The 20,759-nt window shown below is 34.1% G+C and overlaps 4 protein-coding genes across 5 annotated transcripts in view; 2 read left to right on the top strand and 2 right to left on the bottom strand.

Annotated features, from left to right (window-relative positions):
* Nucleotides 1–2,611: 2,611 nt before the first annotated feature.
* On the bottom strand, nt 2,612–5,034 carry LOC111003911 (glycosaminoglycan xylosylkinase homolog). Its single transcript, XM_022274666.2, has 6 exons — nt 4,521–5,034; nt 4,295–4,432; nt 3,983–4,211; nt 3,712–3,907; nt 3,358–3,558; nt 2,612–3,218 (listed from the first exon to the last, which is right to left on the bottom strand). The coding sequence occupies exons 1-6, from the start codon at nt 4,818–4,820 to the stop codon at nt 3,008–3,010; spliced, it is 1,275 nt and encodes a 424-aa protein (XP_022130358.2). The 5' UTR covers nt 4,821–5,034; the 3' UTR covers nt 2,612–3,007.
* Nucleotides 5,035–6,470: 1,436 nt separating this feature from the next.
* Nucleotides 6,471–7,778, top strand: LOC111003917 (gamma-glutamylcyclotransferase). Its single transcript, XM_022274675.2, has 3 exons — nt 6,471–6,804; nt 6,881–7,014; nt 7,335–7,778. Exons 1-3 carry the CDS (start codon nt 6,688–6,690, stop codon nt 7,624–7,626), a joined length of 543 nt encoding a protein of 180 aa, XP_022130367.1. The 5' UTR covers nt 6,471–6,687; the 3' UTR covers nt 7,627–7,778.
* Nucleotides 7,779–7,809: 31 nt separating this feature from the next.
* LOC111003918 (gamma-glutamylcyclotransferase-like) lies at nt 7,810–8,790 on the top strand. The gene is made up of 3 exons (XM_022274676.2): nt 7,810–7,939; nt 8,120–8,253; nt 8,322–8,790. Exons 1-3 carry the CDS (start codon nt 7,814–7,816, stop codon nt 8,698–8,700), a joined length of 639 nt encoding a protein of 212 aa, XP_022130368.2. The 5' UTR covers nt 7,810–7,813; the 3' UTR covers nt 8,701–8,790.
* Nucleotides 8,791–8,868: 78 nt separating this feature from the next.
* Nucleotides 8,869–20,759, bottom strand: part of LOC111003916 (insulin-like receptor) — a 44,690-nt gene continuing 32,799 nt past the window's right edge. The window contains exons 14-27 of one of the 2 annotated variants that reach the window (XM_045630567.1): nt 20,548–20,724; nt 19,427–19,620; nt 18,700–18,850; nt 17,461–17,655; nt 16,886–17,040; nt 16,468–16,638; nt 15,798–16,043; nt 15,592–15,680; nt 15,200–15,431; nt 14,325–14,543; nt 14,038–14,118; nt 13,386–13,632; nt 13,019–13,052; nt 12,422–12,525 (exon numbers count right to left, since the gene is read on the bottom strand). In XM_045630567.1, coding sequence (XP_045486523.1) covers nt 13,021–13,052; nt 13,386–13,632; nt 14,038–14,118; nt 14,325–14,543; nt 15,200–15,431; nt 15,592–15,680; nt 15,798–16,043; nt 16,468–16,638; nt 16,886–17,040; nt 17,461–17,655; nt 18,700–18,850; nt 19,427–19,620; nt 20,548–20,724 — 2,189 coding nt within the window. In that variant the 3' untranslated portion in view covers nt 12,422–12,525; nt 13,019–13,020. Of the gene's footprint in view, nt 12,526–13,018; nt 13,053–13,385; nt 13,633–14,037; nt 14,119–14,324; nt 14,544–15,199; nt 15,432–15,591; nt 15,681–15,797; nt 16,044–16,467; nt 16,639–16,885; nt 17,041–17,460; nt 17,656–18,699; nt 18,851–19,426; nt 19,621–20,547; nt 20,725–20,759 lie in introns of both variants that reach the window. The other variant, XM_022274674.2, reaches the window with a different exon arrangement.

The raw sequence follows: 20,759 nt of genomic DNA on the forward strand, positions 1-20,759 counted from the left end.
TAGTTGCTTGATGAGAACAATCAGATTTTCAAATTTTTATGTCAGACAAGAAGGTCTGAAGGATGGCTTATACGAAGCGATAGACGTCAAAGTAATAAATCCCGAAAATCATGTAATAACAGCTAGGTCATACAAAATGACTACTGATCCACCGAAAGTGCGCCCCGAAGTATTACCTCTACAAAGAAGACCCAGCAATACGTATATACAGGTATGTATATGTATAAATGGCTTGCTAAAAATAAATGGCAAATTGTGACGCAAATAAATAGCGAATTATCCATTGCGGCAGCAGTTTTCTAGTTATAAATTTTGTTAAGAGATTGTTAACTTCTTTGAAAGCGTATTTTTTAAGGATAAGATTCAGAAACAAGAGCGCGTTAAGTTTGACGGTAGTACGTATGTTTTTTTTTGTTAAATTTGACATAGTTTGCACTAAGGCCTGTTCTAGGACTTCGCGACACGGAATTGTACAAATATCTAGGATACATAAGAATGTAACGTATAAAGTATCATATAGAAGAATATGAAAGTCTCGTTTCTGAATCTCATCCTAAGACTTGGCTAAAAATTAAAAAAAATAACGTAATGACATCTACGTAATATCAAAAACATGAATGTAAATGCTTGCAGTAAAGCGTCACGAGTTGTTTAAGTTTAAAAAAATATTAAGATTAATGATCACCGTAAAAATTCTCGGGTAACAAAAAGACAGAATACAGGGCGTCCCAAGACTATGGGACATCGAGGGAAAGTGCATACATATCGTACATAGGATATTTAGCTGAAAGTCTTTATGTTATTGTGAAAAGTAAGTAATGCTTAATTCAATGATTTTCTAAAAATTACTTGTATTTAAATCGAACCGACTCAAATCTGAAAAACACAGGCCTAATTTTTTGCCAATCAAGGGAGTGTACAAAAAATAATATTTCTTCTCTAGTAACACTGTATTTTAAATTGATTGCACGATTCGCTTTTGGAAATAAAAAAGTTAATTAAATGCTCAAAATGTGATCCCTCTTGTCTTCATCGTGCGTTTGGGACACTCTGTATATCATATGTTACTCGTTTACCTCTTCAATAACCATTTCCATTTCGACATTTTAGGTAATAGCTTTAGGAGCTTATCAATGCGGGATACCATTTCACTACATAGAGTTCATCTACAGATTCCCTGCAAATGGTCGAACTGCCACTGACAAACTCAGGGAGCAGATCGGTTATCCTTTCAATGAAACCATACAAATAAGTTGAAAGAACTTTTTTGTTTTTATGAAAAATAACAACGGCCCTTTTATATTTATAAGAAACTTTTTTCCGCACCACCTTGGGGTTTGAACCCGAAACCTCATGATCTGCAGTCGACTGATGGTATACCTACATATTTTATACTCGTATAAAGACCCTTATTTTATTTAACAGCGGTTTGGATATCGTTTCATTTAATTATCGTTAATTATTATTGCAACATTGAATGTGTAATATGGGCCCAAACACCACCTCTCCTTGGTTTAAATGTGCGATATTCTGAGGTCGTCGACTAGTTAATAATCGGAGAGCGCAATTAGGTTTTCCTAGTAAGGTACGGATAGTGAAAGGGCATAACTTAGATAGAAATATTTACATGTGTCAGGAACATAATGGGCTGATGACCTACTTCTCTGTCACAAATTATCTAATCTTAACTATAAAGGATTATCCAGAAATATATAATAAAAAAATATTTATATAATCCACAATGTATTTATTAAATATTGTTAAAATATACAATTATGTATGACGGTGAGAGTAGTGACAAGCAAGGAACGAGGGTACCACCTCAGTAATAGTGCAGGAAGATACGCGTAGGATTACGCGGGGATAGAGGAAAGTAGAAAGGCAGAGGTAGGAACTGACTCTGAACGATATACCTACTCTTTTAGCGACAAGGACGGATGCTGCTAAAAAAAAGGGCGTGCGTTTAAAGTACTCATTTGAGATGTGAAACTTTTTTGTAAATTAATTATTACCACGGTAAAAGACCGAATAGATGATCATGTACCCAGTATATTATCACTCCATCTAGTTGTATATCTATATATATAAATTAGTTATTTGGCATCAGCTATTGTATTTTGACATTACCAGTCTACTTTTTAAAGGCTTCTGCTAGGTTCGTCCGCTCAATCGAATCGAGGGCCGCATTTTTTTAATGGATTCTCGCTGTTGGCCTTAAGGCATTGCTCCCGCGACTAACGCAAGGACGTCACCTGAGAGACTCGGACATCGGCTTGGGCCATCGCGAGGTGAAATGAGGGCCGCATTTTTCTTTTTTTGGACGAAGGAATCTCGCCGTTGGCTTTAAGGGCCTTTACAGCTTAGCTCGGGCTGTTTAGGCGAGGGCAGCGGCCAGAGGGGGCAATATTTCCGTGACTAGCGCAAGGGCATCTCCTGCGAGACTCAGACCTCGGCTTGGGTCATCGCGGGGTGGTCAATCCCCTGAAGAGCTTGAGGGTCGCACCAACCAGTTCCTGTATTTATGGCAACCCGAATTTGTAATAAACACGTTTCGTGACATTTCGTGTACTCTTACCACGACGTCAAACTGTATTAATAGAAACGAGTGTCAAATATTACTTTAGTATTTATTGTCAATATGTTTTGAGTTATGATTAATTACTGTTACTACTGATGACTCCATAGTCATTTTTATAGACGGCAAGTCAGTCAGTTAGTTGGTTTAGCTATAGTTAAACAAAGCGGTCATATACAACTTACAAATAAACCCAACTCTTCTCTTCTCAAGCTTAAGCTATTTTTACGTATACTAATATATATAAATAAAAATTATATGGATTATAAAAATGTAATATTTTTAATGACATAACTTACAAAAATAAATTTATTTATCAAATATGATATAACATAATATAGTAACAAAAACAATAGTTTTTACATACTTTTCGTAATTAGTAGATAAGAGTAATCATTAGGTAAAATTATATATAAAGTTGAATTGTTTATACTAAAAACCACTTCTAAATACTTTAGCACTACCATATCTTCCTATACAATATTGCACTGTTGCATATATTTTTAATAATCTCCTTTCTATAGCTTTAAAGTGTTCCTCTGTTGCCAATTTTGTACCTTGAAATTTTGATAATAACTTAATGGTTTCTGATAGGTTGCCTCCAGATATTAATTCCAAATGTTGCCAGGTGGATGTAGCAAGCCTACAAAATATACAAAATTATGTAAGTTTATTTTACAATTAATTTACATTTGTACATAAGATATTAAAATTAGTTAAGGATTATTCATTTTTTTAATAATAAAAGTTTAATATATGACAAAATTACTATGACAGCTTACATGCAACACTGGTAAAGCGGAGCTAAAATGTCTAGCTCATCTACATGTGGGTTTCCCAAACCCTTTCCATTATCTAACAATATAATTTGCTCTTTATAAACTTCATATCGATGGCGATCACCATTTTGGATTAAAAAATCAAATAATGATACTTCTATAAGATTAAGAAGATGTCTGGTACTTAAACTACCCCTAATTTTCCTGAAATATATAACAATTGAAGTAAAATGCATTAACAAAAATATTTTATTAAAGATAAAAATGTACTGGACTCTAAACCTTTCTGAACTAATTTTTTGTGCAATAATATTGGTTCAGAAAATTTAAAGTATTTTTTTTAAATCTAGTACCTACATACAAAAATCACTGTCAATTTCCCATTCCATTTTCTTAGCATTATATGATCTCCGCCATGGTGACTTGTATACCTTTAACTGTCTGTCTAAGTACAGTATTGCAGCACCTTCTACTTCACCATTATCATCTGGACACACCGTTTCATTTATTTTACAGTAAAAACATTTACCATAAATACATAAGGTGCCTTTATCTATAAAAATAGAAAATTTTCTTTAGTGAAAAAAGTTATATTAGATTGATTCATTATATTTCTCAGTAATATTACTATTTTTCAGCATAGTTTTTCTTAATCCAGATGTTGCAACTGGCAAAATATCATTATCCAGGTGTACTTTTCTAATCACAGAGGGAGGTATCCATTTAAAATTCAAAACCATTGCCAAGTAGTATGCAAAAACTTCAGAATTATGACGATCAAAGCCAGCATAGATTTTCCCATTAATTATATGTTCTAAATTATATCTCTTTGGCTTAAAGTACACTTTTTGATTCCCCTGCAAATATATGCATAGAAAAATAAAATTCTCACATTATAAAGTAAAAACTAGATTAAGTGAACAAGTTTAATAATACATACTTCCAGAAGAAGTAATAGTTTTAACTGAGTGCCTTTAGGTGCATTATCCACAAGTGCTATCTGTGTGGATTGCAGAGCATGTAGCATTTTTCCACCAATACCATCATCATGAGGAAATAGTGATATATTACTGACCCACTAAAATAAATAATAATAGATATTAATAATTATGCTTTGGCATTTAATTTTAATTAAATCCAATGTTCTATAAATAAGTAATACTGACATTATCAACTTCAACCCAAACATGTGCTGGATTTGTAACTCTACTTGTGTTAAAAGAATTAATAAGTTTCTTTTGTATAGACATAAATTTTGAGTTTTTGTTTTTATATTGATTTGGTAGATAATTAAGGTATTCATAAATGTCTTGAAACACATTGGTAGTAAGATCAACTCTGAGCTTTGAAACATTAAATTTAGAGGATTTTTTATTAATAGTATTTAGTGTGTAGAAAAAATATATATTTAAAACTACAAGCACCAAAAGAAATACTGAAAAGCTGAATGCATAATTCAGTGACATTATGTAAATATTGCAAACTTTATTTATTTATTACACATTTCCCTTAATATTAAATTCTAGGTTAAATCAACTGAAGCGTATTAGAATAGTTAACCAGTACAAGTGCCACATGATCTTGGTCCTGTGTGAATTATGAAATATTTCCAATTTTAAAAAAACCAAACACCCTATACTTCATAGTCAGTTGTTCATCTAAAATTAAATGTTATCCACAGATTTCTTATTCGTATAGTCAATTTTTTTTTCGCCCATGGCGCAGGCTATAGTCTTTCGACGATACCGCCTAGTCTTTTGTATATCGTATAGTCTAAGTTTAATTCAGTATACTACCACAAGGAAACTACAGGTTACATATTATTACATTTTAATTTGAACTCGTAAATAACGTCATATTTCATGTTTTCGATTTTATAAATAGAGTGGCGCAAAGAAAAAAACATAAAACGTGAGAATTAAATAAATCACCTTTTTCGAGAAAACGAAAACCTACTGTTTTCTCCTGTTTTTTTTTGTGCGAGCTGTTGTTTTTTAGTTCTTGGGGGTTGGCAACACTGATTATAGTGGTAGTAAATTATACCGAGCGGCAGTGTTGCCGTTCTAGAGACTTTGTCGCTAGATCTAGCGGTTTTCACGTGTGGTTAGCGGCAAAAAAAATGACTTAGCGACAAAAAAATATTTAGAGAATTCTAGCGGATTTTGAGCCGTCGCATATGCGACTTTTTCTTGAAAAAAAATTGGAAAATAATGTGTTTTTAAGACCACCACTACACCTGAACAACCTTAAACATCCGTTCTGGCATAAAATATGCTCAAATAGCCTCAACCCCAAAATTTGTCTCGTTCACAAACTTTTTCGCTCTACTTAATGATGATGGTCTTTTTGAAAAGCATTTTGGGTGAAGTACAACAAACCATAAAAATATTGGAAAGCGAAAAAGCCAACTCTGTAAAGCTGTTAAGTTTTTTAATGGCATTGCTGCGTCCCGTATGCCAAAAAGAATTATATTGCTAACTGCGGCAACAACAGACAAAGATTTTATCAACCTTAAAATAAAAGATCACCTCAATCATGATCACTTCCATAACAATCTTTGCGAAGGAAGAATTTCAGATCAAACTTTAAACTCCATTCTACTTATTAGAAACCAACTAAAAAATAAAAATAAAGATGGCTCGAGTTACGATCTACCAGATGAAGTAATTAATCAAGTGGGAAAACCAATGCCCAAAGAAGCTGGTGTAGGCATTGGAGAAGCCTCCACTTCCACTGATACTGAATATCCGGTTGACATGTTTTGATTTGAAATATAAAAATAAATTATGTAATTGTTATTATAATATGTAACAGTTTCAGATTTTATTATCCAGAACATTTATTGTGATTTATTGAATAAATATTTTGGATTTGTTTTTTTTGCGGAAAATGAAAATATTTGCCAAAATTGGACGATCGGCCCCCTCTAAACCACAAGTTATGAGGTGCGGACTTCAAAAATAGACTTGAGCGTGTGCGATACGATTTAACGACTTCTAGCGGATTTTCTAAAAATATATTTACCAATATCTAGCGGATTTTTTCATATTACTAGGGACTTCTAATTTGGTAGAACGGCAACACTGCCGAGCGGCGGGTCATAAAAAAACAAAATATAGTAAATACTAAGTAGTAAGTATGTGGCACTCACTGGCAGCTGGTAACTAGTAGTAAATTTTAATTAGTGATTTCTTGTTTACCTTGCTAATTGTTATTTGTTACGTTAAAGTGAATTGTAAATTAACAGCACTAATTAAGTATCAATTATTAAAAAATTTACGGTCTCTAGTCACGTGAAAAATAAGCTCTATCGTGATCCCAGTTTCAACGAAGATGTTTGCACCGGTAAAAGATACCTTCTTATATTTTGCGTATGGAAGCAATTTGTTGAAGAAGAGAATTCATATCAATAATCCTTCTGCTGAATTTATTGGAATTGGAAGACTTGACGTCAGTATTTTTTATACTACATACTAGTAATTTTAAGCATAATTACCATCTTGGTAATTTAATATTTTGGTTCTAGAATCATCTTCTGGACTTCATGAAATACAGTGATCATTGGAGAGGGACATCAGCGACTATTGTCCCTATTCAAGATTCTCATGTTTGGGGAGCTGTGTGGAGAGTTCAGAACAAAGATATGCCTTCTCTAGACTGGTTAGTAACCTGGTTCTTTTCTTAATCAAGTTATTTTATGTAGGATGACTATGATATTTTTTATCAAATAATGTAGCTGTATAGCAATATAAGATACATAACACATATTTTTGGAGTCGTTATGACTTGCAAGAAATAGTTTTAGTGATATATATTATATAATATTGATATGTTTTGTTAATAATAATAATGCTTATACTGTATATATAAATATAATAATATTTAATACAGCTTAATACCATGTGTTTAGCCACCTGTACTCGTAAAGTGCAACTTATTGTAGACAAACTGACAATAATAAGGTTTGAAATTGTTTACAGGCAAGAAGGTGTGGATACAAATTGGTATTTCCCAAAAACTGTTGACATTGTGACACTTGATGGAGAGACTGTTCAATGCAGGACGTATCAACAAACAGTCAATCCACCACCTAGAAAAGAAGATGAACTGTTGCCAGAAGATAGACGGCCTTCATCAACATATTTAGATTGTATTTTAAAAGGAGCTGAGGAATGTTTTTTACCTAAAGAATATATTTTAAAATTAAAAAAAATACCTCATAATGGGAAAAAAGCTTCCCCTAAAATGATAGAAAAGTTAAACATGATGTAATGTTTCAGTTCCATTATTATAGTGATTTCATCAAAGAGTTTTATGTGATATTTTGTGTAAGAAGATTTATTTATAATTGACAAGTGAAATTCTTTCTATTAAATTGTCATAGCAGTCATAAAAATTATGTCAAAATATATATTTTCCTTTAGTTCATAACTTTTACTGATATCCAGTAATTTCAAAAATGAAAAAATCTTCAGTCCATAAATTAAAAACATTTTTTTATTTTGCATATGGAAGTAATTTGTGGACATTTAGAATTCATATGAATAACCCAACAGCTGAGTTTGTTTCTATTGGTTACCTTGATGTTAGTTCAGTTTCTAATACAAAATTAGAATGTACCCAGAAAAAATCATTTCCTGTAAAGACAAGTACAGTTTCAAGAATGTTAATGATATCCTATTTTTAAATAATTTTGTAGTTATATTACCATAACCAATCTATGATAAATATATATTAAATACTTTAAAATTGTTTTACCATGTAGAATTACAGACTAGATTTCATCAGATATTCAAGGTTTTGGGGAGGGCCTACAGCTACACCTGTGCCAACAGCTAATGCACGTATTTGGGGTGTTATTTGGCGTCTGAATGTAGATAATATTGCATCGCTTGATGAGTAAGTTATCCATATTTTGTAAACACAATTAATGGATAATTTTAGGTACGTATGTAAAATTGTTCCAGTCAGGAGGGCGTCGACAAAGACATTTACTATGTGAAACATGCTGAAATTATTACTCCATATATAGGAAAATTTACGTGCCGGATATACGAGCATACAGTAATTCCTCTGCCTCGGGGAGATAATGACGAGATTCCTATAGAATTCTGGCCGTCTTGGACTTATAAAGAAGTCATACTATTGGGTGCTGAGGAGCATAATCTTCCTGAATATTATATCGAAAATTTAAAAAATATAAAGCACAATAGTGAACAGGGATGTTTCTATATGGCTTGTTTAATAAAGCAGTACGCTAAAGCGAAGCCCTGTGAATGCAAGCCAACTATAAAAATACTTAGAAAGCCTTTAAAATTAGATTTGAAGCAATTACGTACAAAGTAAATCAAGAATTTTACCAAACATTTTTGAGAAGTTATATTATTGTTGTTTTATATTACCTACAAGCCTATACTTTAGATTAATATATTTCTTTTTTAACAATTTAAATCATATTCTATTTAAATTAAACATTGATTACATTAACATAGGAATTTTATTAAAACCATTAAATAAATTTATTTTTATAATTTTTTATTAATATAAATATTAAAATTATTATTAATAGGTACTCGGTTTTCATTAAATATAAAAATTATACACTATCTCATTCGTTTGGTGAATTGTTTCTAAATTGAGCATAGAGCACAACGCTACCCTCACACTTCACAAGAACTTAAACACGCACACAAATCACACGAGAAACACATCCTTTGGAAATTATATAATCAGTCAATAATAATTATGAGGTACAAATTCTGCCTTACAGTTGACATCACAATAAAATCAAATACTGTTGCATTCAATATGAGTCAGTTTTCGCTATTGTATAACCCGCAGGGAACCCTGTGTGAGGCAACGTTGTGCGAGACATTCCGTGGTTGCGCCAAACGTACATTGCCGAAAATATTGTTACACTTATGACAATGTACCGTTGGAGCTCCGCGGCGGGCTCGACTATAGAGGAACTGAAGCCGCATGGCGGCAGCCGGCTTGCGAAAAGCGCTAGTCTGACTTGTTTATACAGAAATTCTTATATAAAAACACGTACTTACAATAGTTAAATACACAATTTAATTAATTGAGCAAAAGGCACTATGCAATACAAAAATAAACTTTTTTTTATCTTTTAATTAACTTTCAAAACGGAATAGCGAAAGAAAACAAGTTGTGCAGACTAATGCAACGTGCCTTGAGCCCTCGACATCGATATTTAATGTGCATTTCTAGAACTTTAAATGAACGCTTCTCGTCGCGATATTCTAAATGAATAGCCCTAAAACGTGATGCAGGCTTTATCTTACGTTTTCATAATTGTGGTTAAATTGATTCTAAACAATAAATAGGTGAAACGCATCTGATATACAACACAAAGTATAAGTGAAGTGCAATCATTCATAGATAGCTGTTATGTTGCTAACACAATCGACAATCCGGCATTCCATTGAAGGCTGGATTTCTGAAGGCACTCGTTAATACCCTTAAAACCACATAAGTCGGTTTGCTTCGGACCTCTATACACTACCGGTCCGTGTCTATGATTGTTGTATATCCCAGTCTACTTTGGCTTATTATATTTTAATGTATTACATGTTTCTAGCGTATATTTTAATTATATTGAATCAGCTAGTGAAAAAAAAAGTATGCAGTAGAAAATCTAACTTACAAAATTCTGTAATAATTTTACGTCATTTGCCTTACAATATTTTGTGCGTAATTTGGTGTTTTTCTATAAAAATATTTAACGCATTTTACACCATAATTCACAAATTATCGGCAAACGCGGAAATGGTTTTGAACCATAGCAAAAAAAAAAAATTTAAATATTCTATAATAGACATTTTACGAAGTCGTAGTTAGTCTATATTTTAAAGTAGCAATATGTATATTTTTCATATATCGTAATAATATGTATAATAGTAATTAATACTACAAATTTTACGATTTTACATTTTAGCTGGCAACAAATAATATGTTGTTCTTGAGAATTTTGAGTTAGACTTTGGGTATCGAGTACACGTATACGTTATACCAATGAATTTGGGTGACAAAATAAAATGTAGAACTTGCTAGTTTTTACAAACGTAATATATGTGATATATAATATATATTACGTTTGTATAAAAAATTAAAAAAATAATAATTTGGCCCAAATATAAAGTCTTTGGTGGAATAAACAGATTTGTGAAATGTAATTTATTTATGAATGTAACACATCATGAGCTGCTATCGCGACTTAAAAAGATTCTGTGTGTTGCCAGTTCGTTGGCGGAAAATCACGTCCGAGTACGAAAAATACTAGTTACAAAGACTAGTTCTACTAGTGTACAACATAGAAGTATTTTAGATAGTAAATTACAAAAGGCCTTCAAATTACATATATGATTTTGAATTACAAATTACATGATAAATCTAAATTAAACATCAACTAATAACTTTGGACCACCCACGCAGGATCCACCTTTGACAATTCACTAGTATTGTAGCAAATTGCTATATTTTAGTACCACATACGCATACAAAAATACTCGTGGAAATAGTCTTTGGAACAAATTTTTATACATTATCTGTTTTTAAGAATAGCTGCTTTGTAGTTCATACTTAAATGGGCTGCCAGATCGAATAAGTGTATACAAATAGTATATAATTTAATGTTGCTTATGCTACGTGCGTTGCCGGAAACAGCATACAACACAAATTTTTTCTAGTGTTTATGTATGGAAAAAAATAGCCTTTGATCATGGAGAGTAACACTTTTTCTGAGTAGCTGCAAATCTATACTTTTATATATGAATAAAATATATAGGTATCTAAATACAATTTTGTATAATCTCGAAATATAGTGGTACAATATGATCTGACGCGACTGGCAGTCCTGAAAATGAGGATTCGCGATGAACTTCGCGAATAAAATGTTTTTGGATTCGATATAGTCTGAGTTCTCGCGGCAATGCCTAGTATTTAGTCAAGGAGCGGAGTGGTCGCCTGACCATGCCCCTCTTCGTGACTAGCACACTACTCACACACTAAAACAAAATGACCGACAGCATTGCCACTTCATATGGACGCACTATGCGGAAAAGTTAACTATAAACGAAATAAAAATAATTTGTACACGATCTTATGTAGTAAATTATGTAATTTTTCACATTTACACCTTATACGATAACTTAACGATAATAGGCTGCGTCATAAACGACATGGATACAACTATGTTACTGAGGTAAACTATATAGGATTCATCATTGGGCGGCGAACGTCACGCGCCGGCCCTGATATGGAACTACTCTGCACGACGCCTTTACTCTGCCTTTAATACTCTACTTTGTCATCTGCTATGCGCCCCTCTGCGCAATATGACTATAAATGCAGAGAAGATTGACTTGCCGATCCGAATACTAGTCCGCTCACTGATCGCGTCGTGCAACGCAATCGACTAAACTAAGCCAAAACGGCTTTCGAACATATATATTTGTATATCGTCGCAAGATGCACTCTCACACGGCGAATTGTACTATTATATGCATTATCGGAATAGTTATCGTTGCTTATCGAAATATGCGGGTGCAAGACGTGAGATGCGCTGGTGTGAGAATGTCTCGCAGTAACATAAAATAAATAAAACAACGCGGCGATAGAAACGAAATTAACTAGCTACGCTTACAGCTATGATTCGAAGAGCCGGATTACGGCTTGAGGTAGATAAATCGCGACACACGGTCGCTCGTGACGTCACTCCACATCAACTTTCCACCGCATCGTCCCACTACACTTGCATTTCACCATTTCATCAGACTATGTAAGAAATTCGATAATTTCATAGTAACAAGGACGTATACGTCAACAGGAGTAATAAAATATATACAAATTGATGTCGTTTACGTTTCTCGAATCGACATTAAGATCTGCTGGAGATTGTCGTGAAATGCAAACGTCAACATACGGTGGAGGGATATGTGTTCCGCTAACAGGGAGGAGGCCGGGGCAGAGTGCCGTTGGGCGGCTGAAGGGGCTGCAAGGGCTCCGCCGCCGCGTCGTCCGACGTCCGCGACCGCAGAGACGACAGCTCGCGCACCCACGACGCCAGGCGCCCCGACACCCCGAACAGGTTCGAACCGGACCCGCTCGCTACAGCGCCCACGTTCATTTCCTGAACCTCGGTATCATCTTCTGGAAATCGAAACATGCCCATGTAAATGTATTCGTTTTCTTACTCCTATAAGATGCTAAATCGGCTTAATAAACCTGAAATCGCATGATATCTAAGCGACCAGTTTGAAACCAATACAAGCCAGAGGTCATGCCATCAGAAGCAATCTATAGAACGGCGAAAGTTTACGCCGTTTCTGAACCATAATAATATTGTCTCTAGTTTACGCGTGAACTACACATTTAAATAAAACTTCCAACGTATAGCTAGATACTGACGAATCAAGTCGACGGGTAACACTCCAAACGAGTTATATTAATATAATATACAACGTAAAAGAAGTTTTATTTAAACTGAATCAGTCTAGGCCGGACAGAAGCATCTATAAGTTATAAAAAGTATACATAGCACATGTGCGGTACAATGAGAACCATACTAAATGGTTTTATTGACAGGAAATGATAACAAAATATGTGCTGATGAGAGTGGAAGCATGCAAATGGTACCACTTACGGTTAGGTGGAGGCCGTCTGCTCTCTACTAGCGTCTGACGGCATGATCGTGCAAACAAAAGAACAACCAATTATACAACCGGAGACTACAGAAGTCTAATTGTATTTTGTTATCATTTGCCCGAATCAAGTCAGTGGTGGCTATTTACTTTACATAAGTGGTTATTCGTATATAAACTTTCGTTGTAAATATGTGAACTTTAATCCTAATGAACCTTCAAGTGATATTTAAGACAGAAATGGGAAAGTTTTATGGTTGTGTTTTTGTAATCGGTTTAAACGCTTCAAAAATCATGTAATGTTATTATCGTAAAATGCTGAAATGGATACTGATAAAGGGATTTCTGTGAATTGATAAATTCAGATACCTGCAGCAGTCCTCTGAATTGCGTACATTTCTTGACCCTGCGGCGTGTGATAGAAGGACCTATGCCGGAAGTAGGGCTGGGCTGAGGGGGCCAGTTCCGCCACTAGTTGGAGGAAGCTGGGTCTCGACGTGGGTCTGTGGGCCCAACAGGCTTTCATCAGCTCGTACAGACGGTCGGGGCAGTGCTCCGGACGCTCCATTACCCCCCCTTCTACCACGTAACGGAGAACTTGCTCGTTCGACAGACCCTGGTAAGGAAAAAAATGCCATTACATTAAATACCTTTGCATACAATTTAGAACAACATTTTATTATTCTCATATCAATTTAATACTTTTACTTGACTTTATTTTTGATTCTCGTAAAAAAATATGTGCTCACTTATAAGAATCTGCATGTCTTCCGTCTCTTTTCATTATAGTGTACACATAATGGACCAGAAAGAAACGAAGGTATGCTTCAGTTAAAAGAGTGAAATTAAAGTAATTTAAATCGATTCGAGACGATTCTAAGCTATGATTTTTTATTGATTACAGAGGAGATGCATAAGATTTTGAAAAATGAAAATGGTAGTTGAATCATAATCTTTAAGTTATATGTTTAATACTGTCACATTAAGAGTTATATCAGAGATACAAGGACAAAATACACACCTGATAGGGCTGCATAGCAAGTGTCGCCATCTCCCATAAAACTACACCATAACTCCATACATCTGTGTTACTTGAGAACACCTGAAATAAAAAATAAAAAATATAGATAACAAAATAAGAGTAACATGGTGCCTTAAGATGACTTAATAACAATGTATTCTCTAATTTAATAAACAGGATAAAATCTGTCTGTGTTACGTGTACACGTTTGTAATTTATTTATAATATCAAGTATAAAATAAATTAAAAAATGTACTAATTTTAAAATAAATATGCGGATAACTCACCCCGTCCTTTAAGCTTTCAGGGCTCATCCAACGAACGGGCAGGAGCCCCTTCGTGCCCTTCCTATAATAATCAGTCTCATAAATATCTCTGGTCATTCCGAAGTCCCCTACTTTTACAGTGAGGTCCCCGGCGACCATGCAATTGCGCGCCGCTAGGTCACGGTGCACAAATTTTTTGGCCGATAGATAAGCCATACCGTCGGCTATCTCTATAGCCATCTGAAATTAATATTACAATCATTAAAAAAACATTAGAACAACAACTGACTACTAACTAACAGATGACAACTGTGTTGTCGGGATTTTCTTATTGGTCATCTTCAAGAAAGCTAATGACCCCTCTTTGTATTTGAGAATTATTAATAAAATTGATAAATTTTCAAACATTTTTATAAGATGTTTTGACATGTTACACACAGGCAGTAGTATGCAGCATTTTCTGGATTAAAACAACTTTGATGGCAAACTAAACATAACAGTACCCTGAGTTATTTATTTATTTATTTCGTAATCCTACAGATTAACTCAGGGTACTGTTAACATAAATTATATATACATAATTATGTACCAACTTAAATGAATAAAGACTTATTATTATTATATATAATTAAAAACAAATACACTGAAAATATAGCCAAAGATGGAATACATGATACATTACTACAAAAAAGGGAACAAACAAACATAAAGAATTTAATACATTTAACGAATTGTGATTGAATTTATTTACCTAAGCCTAATTTGGTTGTGTTTGTGATGGTGTAAAAGTGTGGGTATGTACGTGATGGTGTGTATGTTGGGTGTGTGTTTTAAATAGAAATGTCAAGATGTGCAAACTTGTAAAAAAAAGCTTAGTTTCACATATACGTATGTACCTGCAGTATATTCTGCAAAGTTGGCGGACTTGGTGCGGGTCCCTTCCTGGGTAAAGAAGAATCTGCATCAGGTCTGTGCGAACGGAGGTACGTCTTGAGGTCTCCCTGCTCCATCAGTTCCATCACAACCAAAGTCGGCTGTCCTCGAGAGACCACGCCCAGGAGGCGTACCACGTGGAAAGTGTCGAAAGCCTTCATTACTGAAGCCTCGTTTAGGAACTCGATGCGCTCCCTACAAAATTGGAAAATGGTGCTAATGGCAGTTCCATAGGCTAAAGAAACAAGTATTTAAATTTAATTTAAAGGTGAAAACAATATTTTCTGTCCTATCAACACAACAAATAAACAAAGAAATTTAACAAAGCGTACACAGAAGAATAATGAAATATTACCTGTCAGTGGCATGTTCATTGACAGTTTTCACAGCGCACCGAGTCTCCGGTTTGCCTTTTTCTAAGTTTTTGGCGATACCTTCATAAACCTGGAAAGAAAGAATATTTTTTAATGATATAGTTTTTAATTATACATTTTTGTTTCCCCTATTTATCATATCGTTATCGTCATATCAAATAAGTTTTCCATTGTACATTATACGCACCATTCCAAACGAGCCCTGTCCTAGTTCGCGTACACATTCGATACTCGATCGCGGCACCTCCCACTCATCGGGCACGTATACGGTCGACACGTACTCTGGGTTGACTCGCGCGAAGAGTTTATTGTTGTCTTGCGTTTGTAGAGCGCGACGGGCGTACCAAGTGCCCAATGCGGCCGCACAAACCACAACAGCGCAACCCCCCACCACCCCCCATACCCAGTCGTAACTACTATCTGCACGTGCGTCCTGTATAAAAGAGATTAAACTATAATTAAGGGAACAAAGTGATATTTTCTTTGTTTTTTAGTACAACATAATATATATAATATAAATAATAATACTTCGCTGACCGAAAACTGTGAAATTTTTAAAATGTCATAAACTTACATTCATTTCTTTTATATAAGTTGTTTAAAGTCTAATTATCTATGATGATAAAACAACGTTTACAATGAGATTGAAATAACATTAATAATGCATCTTTATATATTTTAGTAGATCTTTCTCTCTTTGTAAATCCATAGGATTATTTGATCCAAGACGGGCCTAGAGAAAGCTTGAATTCCGTTAGTCATAGATTTAAGCCAGACCTATTATAAAAATTTCACGTTGGTTGTTAATACCCTTAGTACTTTATCTTAGATTGTAACACATGTACAAAAAATATTACCGGTATAAAAATGTATACGTCCGAGGAGACATTCCCAGCTCCACTGACAGTAAGTGGTGTGACGCGTATACTGTAGTTGCCAGAAACTAAGGCTCTTATAACGAAGCTCCGCCCATTTTTCTCGTAATCATCAGATCGGATACAGCTTGTCAATCCAATATCCAATTGTTCCTGAAAAAATTTTTTTTTAGTTTTGATTTTCACCTCATATAAGAGTGATGATAATAGAATTTATTATTTTATACATATATGATACAGTTATTCAAAATAATTTTCATTTATTTAAATGAGCAGATGCTTGTAAAACTTAGTGAAAAAGAACGTATCAGAAATTGAATTTCGATGACATTTCACTCACACGCAACTATTATCGGTCAAACTAAAAACAAAACCAGGTCAAATATATATAAAGTATTACCGGGCTATTATCTGCTACCCTGGAATGATAGACGTTGTAGGCCACGACAAAGCCATTAGGATCCTCTGGAGGTGTCCACGTCACGTTCACTTCGGGAAGCGTTTTATTGGACATAACAATCTCAGCACGTACATTGCTTACAATATCGGCGTTTACTGCAAAACATGTAACAATTCTATACCTGATATTATCCAGTAAAACTATCAATTAGCTTTCTTGAATAATCACATAAGTTTCACAATTGCAGTCGATAAATAAAAGGTCAGTATAAACCCGGGTATTTTCATACGTCCACTGCCGCTGATGACAGAGGCTAAATAAATACCTTAGACGTACACGTAGCTATAGTTTTGCATAAAATTTTTGTGAACAAATGTTGTGTTTACTTAATTATTTCACTTATTATATCCACATACGATATGGATAGCACCATTTTAATATTTATATATTTATGACAATTTTATTATTATAATACATGTTTGTCATAACTTTTAGTATTTAATAAAGTATAGATTTTCTTTAAATTTAAATTCAGAGCATTCCTGAGTTGTATAGCTTAATGATGTATAACTTACGTTTTTCTAAAGTGCGGAAATTGTAGAATGCCCGTTCTGAACACCACGACTCATTGTAATCGTCGACTGTTTCGTTGTCGTGCTTCTTACGACACGCCCATACGTTGACCGTATACCATGTGAAGTGGCGAAGGTTTTCCACGAATATCGACCGCTGATTCCCACCCACCTCATAGTATAGGGACTTTACGTAGCCTGTAACAATTTTCAGTTCATAATACTAGTGCAAATACTCTACTGAAAGTCCTTCTTAACGCCCGGGTGCTGAATTTACGGAGGGCGCATTTCACAGGAGGCTGATCACCTAAACAGATCCATGCAAAAGTTCTATGAAGGGTTGTAGGGCCACTGGCATGAAATTGTGCCTGTTTCAAAAATGTATGAGGAACTTAATTTCTATATTGACCAACGCGGTAAGATTCAGAGCATAAACATCTCTACATATCTTTATTGACTTTCGTATCCAACTCGCAGTTAATCTGATGTAGATAACCGTAAGTGAATAGAAAAAAAACTTAATAGTATTTTAATGAAAATAACGACAACACGACCACCACCAACTTACAATGGCAGAATTCGACCAAGTTATGTTAAAGTTTGTATGATAAATGACATGCAAAAGCGGTGCTATTTAAGTAACGATAATATTTTCAACTTCCCATTAATATACTAAAATCAGCATGCAATAAATACGTTTAGTAGTAGCCAATTTTAACCTTTTTTAAGTTCCGTAATGACGCAATTGTTATACTTCTCACGACTGCATTTTACTGAAATATAATGAAAAAGCAAAAATGATGAGCTGGGAATGAAGGATAAGCTTTCTTTGAAAATATTATTAGTACGTTAAGATGTGTAAGGATGATTTAATGAATGAATGCTGTAGTTTAACTGAGTTGGAAAGCGATCATGTTACCCATGAATATTAATAGATAAGTAATCATTCAGTATATATTTATACTTATATAATTATTATACTACGTTGATGGATGAGTGTTAAATGACAACATAATGAAAAACGCGGGGTATCTAATAAGGATATAGCGATGGCTTTAGTCTGGTTTATAAGTGTTCGTAGCAGATTATGAATTTTTTTGGTCTTGAATTCTAAATCAACTGTTACGTTTACATTTAGAAATAAATATAATTATATAAGGAAGTAAGTTTACTAAGCAGGACCCTAATATCTCGGTGGTGGGCTATTCAGGAGTTAAAAGCGAAAGAGCGAGATGACTATACCTCCATCAGTTTCGTTGGTGTAGTTGTATCCGAGACGCGGTTCGTGAATTTCGCTGAGGATGACAAGCATGCTGTTCACTGAGGTGTCAATGGATCGGCGCACGCGATTCGAATTGGATTGACTTGAGCGGCTTCCTTGCTTCACATACACCTAGCAGGATAAGTGGTTTATTTATTAATATGGAGACCAGATATCATCGTACCTATAGTGGACATCTTTGGGATCGGATTTAGAGAGGATTTCTTACAGTACCTGACTAAATAATACAAATCGGCATTGATTAGTAATTTTTGTAAGGACTAAAACTTTAAACTACTACTACAGGTTTTTTTTAAGTTTATGTTAGTAAATCTACCTCCTCATAGCTATATAGATACAATTTATTTAGTGAATACCGGCAATTTAGATTTCTAGTATAGCTTTGATGTTTTATAGGAGATAGTAGAAATCTTAAAATTTTATATGGCAATGGCTTTAAAGGCAAATGAGTTCTGACCATTAAGAGGTTTATTTAACTTTCCAATGAGCTAGATCTATAAATTAACGACTATTCAATGGTCGATAATCATTATGACTGTATAGTCATTATTATTATTATTAACAGTTATTAATCGCAACACTAAAATTTGAATCTTAATTTCCTATATCGATTGATTCTGTAGTCGAAATTAAATGGCTGATGCAACAAACTAATTGATGACGTCAGTATTGCCGACGTCTACTTACATGGTTCTGCAGTTCATTTTCAAAGTCAATACTCTCGACTCTTTCCTCTTCGGCCTCGGTGTTGAAACGCACAATGGGTTTATTTTCCTCTTTACATGCGCATGTCTCACTTTTGACGTCACCTGTCACTCGGTCCTCCTTCTTTTCGACCGGTTCCTCCCCGCGAACCGCTATCATATTGGCTAATGCAGTTGCTATTGAATACATAGTATATTTCTCAATAAGAGTATTCGGCATAATCCTTATACACAGTAGAGAAAAACGGAAAAAACTAAAGGTTCAAGCGATTTTATTATAGGGGGTGGATTTTTAAACAACTTAAACGATTCTAAATTCATTAAATGCGTTTATATCCTCCTGAGTATATTTCCTATTAAGTATAAAGATTAGATTCAAAGAATATAAAAAGCGATCACAAAACAGAACAGGGGCCTAAATATAGCCATGAGCTTTCTTAAAACAATCCAGTTGAGATGCTGATGAGTTTAGGTTCCTAAATTCAATAGCATCGTTTCGTACCATGACATGTTATAATCTGTACCATATTGGAATCGCAAAACCGAACGAAATAATTCTAGTTTTGTCTGTGGTTTCTATATAGAAATTGGTTTGAAATATTATAGTCAAAATTGCTTAAATAAAATCGTAGAAGTGGATTTTCGTTCTTTCTTATCTACCATGAATAATTTAATATTTTTCAATCCAGTTTAATAATTAATTTATAATACTTGACACTTAACTCAGAATTAAACCAAAATAAAACTCTTCAACATTCGTACATACAACTATACATAGTATATCTCATTAATCTTACTTTTAAACTAGTTTTAATTAAAACATTAAATTTTATAGTTTTCAACTATTACTCTGATACAACAAACAAAAAGTAACTGTCTCGAAGCGGTCAAAATTTGGTATAGTCGCGGGTTCGTGGTACGAATTTTACATAAAACCGTTGTAAGTTGTCAATAGGCTCGCAATAATGGCTCATAATAATAATAAGTGGCCCTGAATTCTTAGACAATATTCAGATATACAACTAGCGGTTAAGTCTATATGAGAAAAATCTACAAACAAAAAGTCCTACAATTTGGTCCATACTATAAGAAAATGTTACTTACGATTGCTACAGTAGTTAAGATTGTCAGTCAATATTTTGTGCTGGTTGTACGTGTTGGCCTGTACTTCTATTCGGTACGACTCAATCGTGCCATTAGGCATCACCGGCGCCTGCCATTTAATAATAGTCGCATGCTCTCGAAGATTCTCTACTGTCACACTACGAGGTGGGCTAGGATCTAAAATAAATTCATATTTATTATATGAGAACTAT

The sequence above is a fragment of the Pieris rapae genome, chromosome 1 (assembly GCF_905147795.1).
Source record: "Pieris rapae chromosome 1, ilPieRapa1.1, whole genome shotgun sequence".
In the NCBI taxonomy this organism is placed as follows: domain Eukaryota; kingdom Metazoa; phylum Arthropoda; class Insecta; order Lepidoptera; family Pieridae; genus Pieris; species Pieris rapae.

Bases quoted from the DNA above. Each gene is read 5' to 3' on its own strand.
- LOC111003918 (XM_022274676.2), top strand. From the start codon at position 7,814: ATGAAAAAATCTTCAGTCCATAAATTAAAAACATTTTTTTATTTTGCA. The intron at 7,940-8,119 runs GTTAGTTCAGTT...TTTACCATGTAG, and splicing joins TTTCTATTGGTTACCTTGAT to AATTACAGACTAGATTTCAT. The intron at 8,254-8,321 runs GTAAGTTATCCA...AAATTGTTCCAG, and splicing joins AATATTGCATCGCTTGATGA to TCAGGAGGGCGTCGACAAAG.
- LOC111003917 (XM_022274675.2), top strand. From the start codon at position 6,688: ATGTTTGCACCGGTAAAAGATACCTTCTTATATTTTGCGTATGGAAGC. The intron at 6,805-6,880 runs GTCAGTATTTTT...TTTTGGTTCTAG, and splicing joins TTGGAATTGGAAGACTTGAC to AATCATCTTCTGGACTTCAT. The intron at 7,015-7,334 runs GTTAGTAACCTG...AATTGTTTACAG, and splicing joins GATATGCCTTCTCTAGACTG to GCAAGAAGGTGTGGATACAA.
- LOC111003911 (XM_022274666.2), bottom strand. From the start codon at position 4,820: ATGTCACTGAATTATGCATTCAGCTTTTCAGTATTTCTTTTGGTGCTT. The intron at 4,433-4,520 runs GTCAGTATTACT...TATTTATTTTAG, and splicing joins TTTGGGTTGAAGTTGATAAT to TGGGTCAGTAATATATCACT. The intron at 3,908-3,982 runs GTAATATTACTG...CTATTTTTATAG, and splicing joins AAAAACTATGCTGAAAAATA to ATAAAGGCACCTTATGTATT.